At 44.2% G+C, this 13,952-nt stretch overlaps 2 protein-coding genes across 5 annotated transcripts in view; one reads left to right on the top strand and one right to left on the bottom strand.

Moving 5' to 3' along the window:
* BID (BH3 interacting domain death agonist) overlaps positions 1 to 2,584 on the top strand; it is a 35,352-nt gene extending 32,768 nt beyond the window's left edge. For 2 of the 3 annotated variants that reach the window (XM_044991749.1, XM_044991741.1), the window contains exon 7: positions 667 to 2,584. In XM_044991749.1, coding sequence (XP_044847684.1) covers positions 667 to 672 — 6 coding nt within the window. In that variant the 3' untranslated portion in view covers positions 673 to 2,584. Of the gene's footprint in view, positions 1 to 664 lie in introns of all 3 variants that reach the window. The other variant, XM_044991757.1, reaches the window with a different exon arrangement.
* A 447-nt stretch (positions 2,585 to 3,031) lies between these two features.
* BCL2L13 (BCL2 like 13) overlaps positions 3,032 to 13,952 on the bottom strand; it is a 91,989-nt gene continuing 81,068 nt past the window's right edge. For both annotated transcript variants that reach the window (XM_044991713.1, XM_044991723.1), the window contains one exon: positions 3,032 to 8,832. In XM_044991713.1, coding sequence (XP_044847648.1) covers positions 8,017 to 8,832 — 816 coding nt within the window. In that variant the 3' untranslated portion in view covers positions 3,032 to 8,016. The remainder of the gene's footprint in view (positions 8,833 to 13,952) is intronic.

Here is a 13,952-nt window from a genome sequence, read left to right as displayed (position 1 = left end):
CTATTGGGGGGGGCGGCTCCTGCCATGAGAACCAGCCTTTAGCTCCCTGGCTGACACTTAAGTCTTGCCTACACTAAACAGTGCAGCTCTACCAGCAAACCCTTTCTAGTATAGACACAGCTCACATTGGGAAAAGAACTCTGACCGATTGTAGCTTATACCAGTTCCCCATATGAAATAAGCTGTATTACCAAGAGGACTTTTTTTTTTTTTGTTGGCCAGTATAGCTGCATCTGTGCTAGAGCTTTTTACTAGCACAACTGTGTGTCAGTAGGGGGTGATTTTTTTATGTCTCCCCTAATCAACACATTTATGCTGGCAAAACTTTTAAATGTACATCAGGCCTTAGAATGACAGAAATCTGGCAGGTGGAGTCATAAATAGCACCAGTTTCCCAGAAGGGCCACAAGATATGTTGCTATGAACCCAGAAACGGGGTGGTGGTCATTAAAACAGCTGGACTATAAAAATAAGTAGGTTAAGGGGCAAATTCCTCTCCAGGAGCTCCTTCTCTCTCCATTCGCCTGGTGATGAATTTGTGACAAAGCCCTGCTTAAACATTCATGCTCTCCCTCTCAGGGAAGAATGACAGGGCTTTCACTAAGATGACGTATACTGTCTTGGCTTGTTGCCTTTGCTAACCCTTGTTCTGTGTCCCCCCTCTAGAGTTGAATGAGAGCGGAGCCAGTCCTATTGACTTCTGTGGAGAAGATGGCTGTTTGAGTATTTACTTTAAATGTTAAAATGTTGCTTTTTTTCCCCCCCTTGTTTAAATTCTTTGCAATGCAGCTGTGAAGAGGGAAATAACCTTTTAGTTATGTTTTAAGTTTTTTCAGAGATCAGTACAGGAGAAATGTTCAAGCCGTGCGATTGTTCAGCAGAGACATGTAAGAGTATTGCTTGCCTGTTACTTTCTTCTACCAAATATTGAATGTGACTTGGTGCTGGTGCAGACCTGTATGACTTAAGCAGAAGTGCCAGTTGGCAGTGCACTCAGGTGTGTTTACTGAAACTTTAGCTCATTATTCCATGCACTGAGGATAGGGCGTGTCTTCCCTGCAGGGTTAATGCATGAGCTCAGCAGTGGCATTGGCCTAGCCCAAATGTGAGCAGCCACACTGCACACCCCTACTTCAAAGTTGTGCTTTCATGTCTGTAGTGCTAGGTCTTCTGGAGACACAGCCTATGGTTCTTTTGTGCTGCAGTCAGCAGAGCCCCTCTAGTCTTTCCCACTGAATTGTCTTTCTGAGCACAGTCCTCTAATACTGGCCCACAGTTTTCCCTATCAACTGCAAGTGCTCTAGCCTCACTGCAAAATAGGTGGGTTAGATTAATGTGTCTACTGTGCACATTGTCCTAGAGCAGCCTCTTCTGACAAGCACTCTTCCCCTCCCCCTCCCCCATCATGATAGGTAATCCACCTATCATGGCAATGGAAGCCTTCTTCCACTGACCTAGCTGTGTTTACACCTGGGGTAGGGCAACATAGCTAAAGCAGTCAGAGGGGTGAATTTTTCACCCCCTGCTCTGTCTGCTAGCCTGGGTTGGAGACAACCACCTAACTCTGAGTGGTGTGCCTTTATTTCCAAAGGTACAGCTTCACTACAGGCTGGGGAGAGCTATTGTTGAGCAAACTGTATGCTCAGGGTTTTTCCCCTAGGCACAGTAGTGGGGGAGTAAACCCTGCCTGCTCTCCCCAAATTATTCTTTTGAGCCTCTGCACATGTAAATCAGATGACATCCAAAGTTATAGAAAAGCAACAGAATTGAGTGATTTGATCAGGTCAGAAAACATTCATCTGGGCATATTTGAGTATAGCACACTAGCTTTACTTTCCACTCAATAGATCCCTTCCTGTAGTCAATGACTAAGAGGCTGGCACCCTTGATCATCTCTCAGCATTAACTTGTGCCTGGTGGGCCTACCAGGAATGTTGTCTCACTGACAGTTTACATGAACTAAACTCTGAGTTACTGTTTCTCACATTACCTGTAAATATTTTATACTTCAATAAAATTGTAAATGCAACTGTCATCCATTTTCAAATTGGAGGTGCAAGGAAGTACTTAAAACTGAATACACTCTGAATCCTTGTCTTTTAAACAAAATCAGAGAGAAACTTCCAAAAGTTTCTGCTGTCCCTCTGAAATGGAATCACTTTGTCTTCTTGGCTGTTGAAATCTGTAAAGGGAACTATGAGCTCTTTTGTTTACTGGCGCTGAAAGGGTGGTGGGAGAATGTGGCTAGCTGGATTTTGCTGTGTGCCCAGCACCAAGAGAGAGAAGCAATCCAAGGCGTTGTCTACAGCAGACTGCACCATTCCCTCAGTTAAACAGCATGCTGTTAGCTCAAGGAGCTGGATTACTGGAATGCCTTTGACGTGGTACACACAGGATGACAGAAGGAACTAGCATAAGAATAGGTCCACACATTGGTTTTGAAAACTGTACCATTTATTAAAGTGCAAGCTGGGGCCATGGTCTTACAGCAGTGTTTCATTTGGGGAAGGAAAAAATGTACATAACCTTTCACTTAAAGTTCTCTCCAGCGCCAAAGGTCTATAACACTGTGGAAATATTTTAATTAACCAAATGGCACAAGAGGCTTCAGATAGTTTATTACCCCCCCCACTCCCAGGTGCTGCACTTGCCTGTTAAAAGAAACATTAAAAAAAAAGTGAGTTGCTGGAAGATGTGAAGGCAGCTAACTGCATTTCTGGGAACCTACTGGACTGGAAGCATAGAGGAAAATTGTAAGTACACCATTACATTTTGCTGCTTGTATAACAAAGCAAGGGCCTGTCTTTTAGGCTGAGTGGGTCTTTATTGTTCGCATAAGAAGAGGGCTTGCTACTGTTTAGTCAGAAACAGAGGCTATGGCTATACTTGCACTTCAAAGCGCTACCGCGGCAGCGCTTTGAAGCGCTAAGTGTAGTCAAAGCGCCAGCGCTGGGAGAGAACTCTCCCAGCGCTGTCCATACTCCACCTCCCTGTGGGGAATAACGGACAGCGCTGGGGCTTTGACCACATTGGCGCTTTGCAGCACCGCAATTTGCAGCGCTGGAGAGGGTGTGTTTTCACACCCTGCTGCAGCGCTGCAAATTTGCAAGTGTAGCCATGGCCTAAGAGTATGGGAGCGATCTCCAGCTGCCCAGCAATGATTGCACCTGCTCTGCCCAAGGCAATGGTGTGTCTGACCATTCACTTTCCCAGCAGCTAAAGCAAGGAAATCAGAAGCTGCTTTTGATGCAAATTTTAACTAGGCATCAAAGCTCCCTCAGGCCACTAGCTGCAAGGGAACAAATGGGTATTTGCTGCACTCTGCCTAGGGGACCTAAGGGGGGGTCAATGTAAATAGGAGAAAAAAATCCTTTAAAAAGCAAAGCAATGAACATGGACTATATCAAGTGTTCAGTTGCTATAGACAGAGGTGGTAGCTCTACTGACATGTTCCAAGCTGAGTGTAGTTTTAATAACCGAGCTCTAGTTTAACCTCAGCAAATGTGATTATCCCAACCCAGGAACAACTGCATATAACTTAAATGCTCCCTACTCCATGTTAGTTTCAATAGCTGCCATACAGCAAACTGGTCATAGTTTAAAATGCACCTCACTCTTATTTGGAACTGCCTTCGCTGAGCTCACAAGCATAACTACAGCCAGGCTCAAAGTAATGCCACTGTTGCGTCTCAGTACTAAAATTATCCCATTTAAAACCACACACAGATTCAGCTGCTCTCCCAGTTTCCTGAAGGGGCGAGAAATGCAGTTTTATTTTCTGTTTCACACATCACCACAGTCCACTGGAGAATACCAAAATTTCTCCCCTGTAACCTACTGGATATGGGGATGTACATAAAATCAGACAAAGGAATAATTCATCTGCATATATGTCAGAGGGAGAGGCCTGTGAAATTTCATCCTTAGAATAAAGAGTTCTGAAAGCCATGTCTACACTTGTTTTTGGCAGCACAGTTGGCTCAGGAGGGTGGTTTTTAAAAAAAATACCAAACACAAAGATAGCTTCCAAAAGTAGTTTCTGGCCATGTGGGAGGGGTTGTGCTTACTAAAGGCAGCCTGAGCAATTATCTGATAATAACTGTTGCTGTAGTAGGCAACACAGTCCAGTGGACAGATAAACAGGAGTGTTACATGTTCTATTCCTACCTCTGAGTCTGACTTAGGGGGAACCAAGGCCCCATCCTTTCCGCTAGACTTAGTTTCTCCCTCTGTAAAATGGGGGACAGCCCGATACTTTTGTAAAGCGGTCTACAGCTAAAAAATACAAAATGCTTGGTAGTTAATTTCATGACAGCTTGAGGATGCACAGCAGATGAATGTAGAGAGATGCAAGAAAGGGTTCAAGGTAGAAAATTCATTAAGGTAAAACCCACTGAGGCACTTAGTTTTGGAAAGGAGGGAAGTAATACTAATGTGAGTGACAGTACAAAAGTCACATTACAATAAATGATGAAGGTAGTGTCTCCCCCTCTACCAACTGTAAGCGTTCTATCACGGAGAGATGGCCAGCACGCTTCAGATCAGCACCACCTTCAGGACTGCCTCCACATACTTTAAGGAGGGGGAGCAAGTCTACCTGTTTCCTAATCCACAAATCGACCGTAGAACAAAAGCATGGCCGCCAAACCAATGACAACAACACTGTACTTTGCTTATCTGCCCCTCATTGGATCACTTCCACCAAATGGCCGGAGCCAGGACTGGCTACAACTGGTTCAGACACAAAAGGTGCGAGTCAGTATTCTCAGTGGAAACTCATGGAGATGGGAAAATATTCTCCTCCCACACTAGACTATAAATTTGCTCAACTGTAACTTAGTAGTAAGAACTGATGAGAATCCTCATCGGGGAATAAAGAATCCAAAAAAAAGCAGGATTGTGGCTGCTTCGCCACTGAAGCAGAAGTCAGTCAAGGCCCTGAGCATTTTCTTGATGGGGAGGGGGGAATATTTAACAAAATCCTAAGCCAAGAATTTATTTGCTGCTGCCATTGCCTTCTCCTCTCCCTTTCCCATGGTTGTCAGTGTGTGACTAGAGTGCCGGTGAACAATTGTACACAGTAGGAAAAGTGTGTGTTACTGTGATGGAAGAAAACAGGTGTTTCAATTTAACAATACATGATTGAATCTTGTATCCCTATTGATCGCAACATAGTAGAAAATGATTTCTCCTTCCCTGGCCTGTAAAAAACTATTCTTCTCCACTCCCAGTATGAGTATCTAGTACAGGGAACTTTTACAGTGGGGTGAGAAGAGCGCATTTCACAATTTGCATACCAATATCCAGAATGCACTGGGAAACTTACTCAGATCTTAACCTAAAGCTGAGGCTAGTTTTAGCACCCACTGTGAAACTAAGGACAGGGGGCTCTCCTGTCTCTCTCTCTCATTTGCCAAGCATAAAAGTATATCACATTATCGACAAAATTTCTCTGTCGCTAGTGAGATGATAGCAGCCCCTAGCCATAAGAATAGCAGCAGCTCTTTGTAGACTAATAAAGGGGCCTATCACACTGGTGTGGATAAAGTAATAGAATAGAGCAGTACTTTCCCTAGAGGAGAAACTAGACACTGAACAGCAAAATCCCCACTGTGGTTGGGGTGGTTTCTACTCATTGGACTCTTATTTTAAATGCTTCTGATTTTAGTAAGTTAAATGGAAACTAAATGGGAAATTGTATCATGTCTGTGACACGAGTAACCTTGGGGTCCTTCCTATAAAATATCTACAGCAGAGAGCTCCCAAAAAGGGAGGTAAGAGAAGGAAGCTATGACAAGGAAAACAGCAAGGTCACGCTATTGTAACTGCACCCTCACAGAAAAAAAAAAATCTATGCAGCATGAGGCAATATTTGCCATAACGATTCTGAACACTCACTGCACAGCAATGAGGATCCCAACCAGAGCACCTAGAAGTGGCCAGGAAAAGAACTAGTTCAGTTTTACAACAAAGACTTCTACGGCCAGCCTGCTACAATTTGTATGGAGTAAGAGTAGCCCAGCTTATACACGGTAATACAGGGATACGATCAGCAGAGTCCAAACTTCCTGAGCTAAGCAGGTTCCTTCCACAGTAATGGCACCAGCTTTAATGACCCTTTCGCCACCATTCTCTCTGTTCCTCGGAAAAATTCCCTCAGCTCAAACCTCTAGAAGCCTATATACAAAACCCTCCCTATATACAAACCCCTCCCTAGCTCAAGATTAGAGTGCAAAATTCCTGGACTACTGGGTTTTGTCAACTGCCAGCATTTTGGGTGGGAAGGAACAGGAACAGAGATACGAATTCATTTCACTTGGAAATAAAAAGCTCAAGACAAAAGGAATACGGAATACACTATTCTCATCCAAATTATTAGTAAGAGACAGGTCCATTACATCCTAGGCAGCAAGTAAGGTCATCAGAAATAAAATAGGTTGTCTTATGCTTTAAAAAGCATACATTATGGTTTCATTTTCACTGTATCCCAAGTTCCTTTCCACCTACCTCAATCTATCCCGAACCAGCATAAACACCGAAAGGAAACCAGCAGGTTTACCTAGGGAATCAAAGACCATGTCCATAAAGCTGCAGTACACACATGCATTCATATATACACACACTCTCTATGAAATAGGAACACGCGTGGTTTATCTGAGCCAACTAATGCACATGGTAATACCTTAAAGATTTCACTTATAAATTTTAAGAACAAAGGTTGTGACAAAGGGGGCTAGAATTTTTTTCCAAAGTAACTTTATTATCATTTATTGAATCTGCAAAGTATTTAGGAACATTTACCAATTACTTTTGCGTAGTGCACAAAACTTGCATTACGAAACTGCACCACGCTGGCTCCCAGAACGTCATTCACCCTAGGGCCAGAAGCCACAGGCAAACAACAAAGGAAATATTTAATGCTGTGTGGTTTAGTTACTTGCATCTGTTACTTTGAATATCAAGGATTCTGTCAGTTTGTCATAACCAAGGCTGAGTCAAGACTAAATACGCTCTGTGCTTAACTCATGCAAGAAAATATAGAACTGCTGCCCAAGGTAAGGACAAAGCAACCATTTAATCTTTGATTTCACAGGTGATGTCAGCCTCACAGTGTTCTGAATTTAATTATAAATCCTGGGTAGTCGTATTTCATCCACTGAATAAGCACTAGCATCAAGATCTTATGAAAATGGCACAGTGACCCAAATGAGAGAGATGTTCTCTGGTGCCTGATCTGTGGGATGCACAGGAGGGAGCCAAAGGTTTTCTCAGATGAGCAAACCGTAGTGTATCTCCCCCCGACTCCCGTCTAGCACAGAGGTGGTGGCCTGTGCATCTCTCCCACCAACAGCAGAGCGCTCAGAGAAAGCAGATATATAGAGGCAGCATCTTTACAAGATGGGGCTTCAGGAAGCATCAGGGGCTAAATAGGTGTGAGAAAAGAGGTATAGTATGAGCACTCTCCCACTAGGGTCTAGAAGGAACCTAGGTGGTTAGGAGCAGTGCAGTACCTGAGAGGAAGCTGAGACAAAAGGGAGACCAGCCTCACACTACAGGATTAAGGTGGCTGGTTTATTGTGTGTGTTTGTTTTTAAGAGGGTCTAAGGGGCACAAAGGGAAGTGACAAACAGGGTAGCTGCAATAGCAGCTCAGTTAGGGAAGCTAAAAATTCCAGGGGTTAGCAGCAACCAGCCCTCTCCTGCCCCTGAAATTTTCTGTTCCAGTTTCCAGTGTACAAGCACCCCCTTTCCTCAGCACCTGCGCTCGATTCTGAAATTTGCAGAATTGACATTTTTAAAATACCGCTGTACTTTAATCAGGAAAAAAACCAAAAACCAGTCTCCACTCCAATTCTACTAAAAAACATGATTGTCCACAGCCTTATCAAATAACCTCACCCCATCACCGTTTAAGTTATACCAATGTCCAATGAACAGCAGGCAGCTGAACCTTTAGTTAATGCAACTAAAAAATTTGGATCCCACTTTCTCCCCCCTCCTCAGCAAGAGAGCCCCTTTATTTCTTTCTCAGCGCCAGCGCTACTCCCACTGCCACTGCCAGAATAGCTACTGCAGCAGCCCCACCATACAGCAGTATAGATTTGCCTTCTGGCAACAGGATGGGTTTCTCCTCTCCAGCTGGGGATTTCTCTTCCATTTCTTCCGAATGGCTTTCCTTTCCCACTTTCGTTTCCCCTTCTGGAGGCAGTATTTTCTCCGGTTCTGATGCAGCCTTTTCTTCTGTTGGGGTTGGTTTCTGTACAGGTTTACTCAACATGGAGATTTCTGGTTCAACAGGCTCCTCGGCCACCTCTCCCTCTTCCTCATGTTCTGTAAGCAAAGGTGCAGAGGGGCTTGCTTTTTCAACAGCCACAATCCCAGCTTCAGACTTCGTCTCCAGCAAAGGAGTTTCCAGGAACCCCTCCTGTGCAGTCTCAGTCTCCAGAGCCACTGATGACACTGCCGCTTCCTCTATCCCCTCTGGTATCTCCTCCTTCTCCACATGAACAATGTCAGAGTTGGAAGAGTTATTTTCACTTCTTTCTTCACCGCCTCCATTGCTGTCTAAGCTCTTTACCTCTTCAGGATCCATAGCCACCTGTTGCCAGGACTCAGGTCCAAGAGATACCGGCAAGCTCTCTGTGTGCCAGCTCTGGCTAGCTGACAAAGAGACAGGAAGGCTCTCTGACTGCCAAGATGTAGTCACTGTGGGCGACTCTGGGGGGCTCACCTGTCCAGAGTTTTCACTGGTTAGGATGTAGATGTCATTGCTGTCCTCTGCAATGATTGCGTGGTATTCCTCTTCTTCAGAATCCAGACTAAAGACAGTACCCTGGAAGAAAGGCAGAGAACACACCAAATCAGTAAAGAACAGCAGAGTTCCCAGCATATCCTCCCGTATAACAGTTCCATGGAAGAGCAACACAGGCTGGTAGCATCAAAAGCCTCTGCAACAGGATCAGCTGGCCTTTGCCAAGGGGCAACTTCTCTCTTCTGTGTTTCAGATTGGGTTACAAGAATTGCCTTGTCCAAGTGGAGTTTTCAGAAAGTGGAACCATTTTTTAAGACAGAGCTGCTCCTTGGATCCCACCCTTCTCTGGAACTAATATAGTGCTTAGTTATACGAATGAAATGTAGGACATCAGTAAACAGAAACATTTAAAGTTAATTTGCTTTAACAAAATGGGTGCAAAAAGCTTAGTTTCATCTCCACTCTCCCATTTTATGAGTGCTCTATACTGCTTGTTTAGAGGCTTTTCGTGTATTAAATACTAAACTGGTTACCTGCAGCCCCACTATTCAAAATCTGTCCCACTAGTTTGTAAATGAGTTCCATCCTTTTTTGTTACTCCTTCAATTTTGGCATCCTTCACAGATTTGACAACAATTTTAATTAAACCATAGAAACAACCAAAAGCAGCCACACAAAGGGCAGAGCTGCTTAGTTTTTTTAGTTGGGTAAAAACTCTAGACATCCTAAAAGTTTGCTACTGGACTCCAATCAGTAGAAAATGTCAGTGTCTGAAGACTGAAAGACTCCCTCCCACTAGGGCAGGAGCAGCATTGTGGACTCCCAGTTGACCACAGACAACCATCCAAGAACCGCTGACCAAGTCTTTTATTATTCTGAAGAGGTTCACTTTGAGAGAGAAGTTGCAAGAGGAAGTTATTTCTAAAGGCAAAGGAAAACCTCAGGTGGGGCTGACAACAAATGAGATTTCAAAAAGAACAGAGAAAAAACCCTGATGTTAGCTGTAGTAAGTGCAGGCCCTGATAAAGGCCCAGTTGAGGCCTGAGGCCTGAACTAAAGTAATGGTCAAAACTTCGCTAACATAAAGCAAAGTTAAGCTGTGAGCCAGAGGCAGGCCCTGCTCACAGAAGCTGGCAAGGAAAGGGCTGATGTTGCATAAACATATTCACCTAGCGGAGTTAAAGTATAAACATGGTACCAGAACACACTATACTGGAACATTCCACTGATAACAAGGAACAGGCCGACCCATCCCAATGACAAGGCCAAAAGGGTAATATGATGGATAGAGTTGTTTTGTTCAAACCAACATGTACAAGGTGAGAGGCGGCACCTTACTACGTAGAGGGGTTGTACCTTGCTACGTAGAGGGGTTGCACCTCATACGTCAGGAGTGATGTGTAACTTGTTTGTACCTGTGTATAAGAATGCATCCCTGGGGCGGTGTCTTTGTCCAGCCGAGGGGGGCAGTGGAAAGTCCCGCCACTGACTGAGCCGGGTCCATTGCCAAGAGGCACTTTCTCGTAGTATGCCCTGAGTTAGGCTAAGTAACCTACAGGGAACTGCCATTATGTCCCAGATCGCATTAAACCTAGCCGACGTGACTTTGCATCTTACTAGACTCTGTGGTTATTGGGGGTTCTCATCGGGTCTGCTGTGTCAGCTAACTTCGAAGAGCTGGGACAGCACTCAGAGGGAACACACGCACGCAGCCGAGTGATATCAACAAGGAGAAAGCAGAGCATCACACCGGTAGCATCTGACAACATTAGCCATGTGGCACTTGACTTAAAGAATTTGAAACAAAACACAAAATTGGATTGTTTCTCCCCACCAAAAGTCATTTTTCATTTTCCAAGGACATTTGGCCAGTGTTGCAATACTGAACTTTACACAACTCAATATTCCTCCAATTCCATTGAGTCCCCTTCTCTTGGGTATCTTCAGCTCTCCACTTACTTTCTGCCTGATCATCAGCAAGTTTCCCTACACAATCCCATCATCGCTTGAAAGAGATGAGAAAAGATGGACTCCCCCAAACCTGAAACTTAATAACCTTTCCAAATTTGCTCCAAGTAATTTCTCACTTCAAATACTTACACCCCTTCTTCCTTCTTGGAGGTACTGTTTCACATCACCTCTCACAAACAGTACATACAGGAGAGATACCCCCCCCAAAACATCTACGAGTTCAAGTTCCTTGTCCTACTTCTGTCTCTTTCCATGCTTACTTTGTTTACTGCCTCTCTGTGCTCCACTTCCAAACTCTCCCTGTCTTCACCCATCACACAAATTCATTCTGAGAGTGCCCAAATCTGGTTTACAACTGCAACAGTTGACAAAACCAATACCTACACACTGCCATGTCAGAAAGGGAGGCTGTATAACAGTGGTCCTCAACCTTTTCGTCTGGCGGGCGCCAGATGAAGGACCACTGTGGTGGTGGAGCACCCGCCGAAATGCCGCCGAATTTCGACAGCGACACCTCTTGATGACGATGTTTGTCAACAAGCAACGTCATCGAGAGGCGTCCCTGCCGAAATTCGGGGGCGACGCCTCTCGATGACGTCACTTGTTGGCGACAAGCGTCCTCATCGAGAGGCGTCCCCGCCGAAATGCCGCTGAAATTCTCTCGGGGTCCAGGACGCGGGCGCATTAAGGGGACCACTGCTGTACAAGCTGCCATTAAGTTATCATCCTTTCCTCTGCCCCCAGACTATACAAGGAACGACTCGATGTGTCTCTAGTAACTCATTTCTGAATCCTAAAGCATGAGTGTTGCACTCAAGACCATTAGTGATACCAAGAACAATAGCAAGAATGAGCCTACAGTATTAGTGAAAGCATTCAGTGCACACAGTAACTGTGCCCAGGTGTACTGTGGTGCCACAAGTGTGGGAGGGACTGTACTGCCGGGGTTACAATGGAAGAAAGAAAAATACACTTCCATTTTGATAAGCCCAAACTGCCAGTTAGGCCTTATGAATCTATTATTGCTTTTCTAATATGCAACGAATGCAGTTGCCTATAAAGTGAATAAAAATAAGAACAACCACTCCCTCCTTTCTGCCAGGCATGTCAACCAACTCCTTAATGACCAACCCAAGAAACTGGTGCTTCTGTGAGAAAGAAACACTTAAAATGATTGGATGCCTCACAAATGTTCATATCTCCCCCTCAATTGCTTGCCTCCATAAACACATGCCAGCCAAGGACCCCAGAACTTACAGCTGAACTAGACATGAGAAGATTCCCTTCATAAAAGTAATGGGAAGTTAAGAAGAAAATAAGTACATCATAGACTAATGGAATTATGAGCAAAGGGAGAGGTGATGGTCTCATGATTAAGGCCGTGAAGTGGGACTTGGTAAATCTGGGCTCAATTCCTGGCTCTGCAACAGGCTACCTGTGGGGCCCATGGGAAAGTCACGTAAGCTCTCTCTGCCTTAGTTCCTCATCTACAAAATGGGATTATATTTTACCTTCCAGGCATGTTGTGACGCACCACAATACTGCGGTGACAGGGGCTATGTAAGTACACAGAGAATAAACTACTTGGGGTTAATAAATAATAAATACTACATGGTTGTTTTAAAAATCTTTATTCCCTTATTTCACTAGTTTTGCAAAAGATCTGGACTTTATTAAAGCATTTGGTAAAATGCAGGATAAATACCTTACTTGAAACATTTATTTAAAGTGGCTTGTATGTGAGAAGTATCATCTGGATTAAAAACTAACTGCAAAACCAGAGAGGGGAAATGATAAGGGGCAATTCATCAAGTAGGGTTTGGGGACGGATAAAGGTGCTCGCTAGGTGCTGTTTATTTAACATTTTCAACAAGCTGAAAGATAGTGTACATGTACCTACAATTCCAAAACACGCTCTGTGCCATGAGCAATAATTGACTGACAAGAGAATGCAAGACTTTAGTTCTATTTCCTAAAATTAAATATAATTTGAAAAATACTAAATACTCTGAACTCACCATTAACTTAAAAAAGCTCAGTCAATGGCCTGGTGAGAAGCAACCATTCTTCCAAAAACCAGGGCAAAGAAAACAAGTTACCCAAAAAGGAGACAATAAAATCAAACATTATCAAACCCAGACAGACAGACTTTGCACCCAACTCTGAAGACTGCTAGAGAGGAACTTTAACAGACACATTCACGAAAAGAGTTTCAGACATAATATCCTTTTGTCCTATTCAGATGAAATCTCAGGATGAAGATCAAAATTATCCTGGCATATCTCAACTGGTTTGGATAGATATAGTGAAAAAAGTCAGCCTGCTGCTCAAATACTTTTTGGTATTGTGCACTTGCTGTTGAAATCATCAGACATTTGTTTCTTTGTAATCATAAATTGTGATAGAATGCTGATTATAATGCAGCGTACAGAAATATAACACCCATCTATGATCATAACAAAGAAGCTTAAATGTTTTCAGAGTCTGAGTAGTCCCAGAAGAATTGCAAGCTAGACAATAACCTGAATTATGGGCTAAATTCTCTTCTCAGTTTCTGCAGTCTGAGTTTATCCTCCGCTTTATCCAGTATTAGTTTTGCATTTTTCAGGCCATAACCAATTTATTTCCTGCTTATAGTACTCACAACAAAACAATCCATATGCAATTGCCTTCCCCACCCTCAGGGACAGGAATGAAGAAGGAGCCCTGACAGATACCAGTCATGTTTCCAGGGGCGGCTCTAGGAATTGCGCCGCCCCAAGCAGGGCGGCACCGCTGGGGGCGCTCTGCCGGTCGCCGGTCCCGCGGCTCCGGTGGACCTCCCGCAGGCATGCCTGCGGATGCTCCACCGAAGCCGCGGGACCAGTGGACCGTCCGGAGCCGCCTGCCGCCCTCCCGCGGCACGCCGCCCCAAGCGCGTGCTGGGGTCTGGAGCCGGCTCTGCATGTTTCTTAATCCACCATTCAAAGGTGCTCAGATACCACAGTGATGGATGTGATATTAAGAACCTGAACAGAGTATTTTTAACTTGCTTTGTCTGTCTTTATAATTGTCATCCCTGGTGTTTCTAACAAACCTCTTCTCAAACACAATATCTAAAAATGTTCCCTTAGTATTTCCCTCTTTGCCTACTCCACTAGGTTCTCCACCTCTGTTGGAGCTCTGCAGATCCTCCACCATTTTCATCTAATTATCTCTTTCACCTCAATGGCTCTGAATTACAACAAAGG

The sequence above is a fragment of the Mauremys mutica genome, chromosome 1 (assembly GCF_020497125.1).
Source record: "Mauremys mutica isolate MM-2020 ecotype Southern chromosome 1, ASM2049712v1, whole genome shotgun sequence".
Classification (NCBI taxonomy): domain Eukaryota; kingdom Metazoa; phylum Chordata; order Testudines; family Geoemydidae; genus Mauremys; species Mauremys mutica.
Note: the sequence above shows the minus strand (reverse complement) of the source record. Positions and strands in the feature narration are given on the sequence as shown.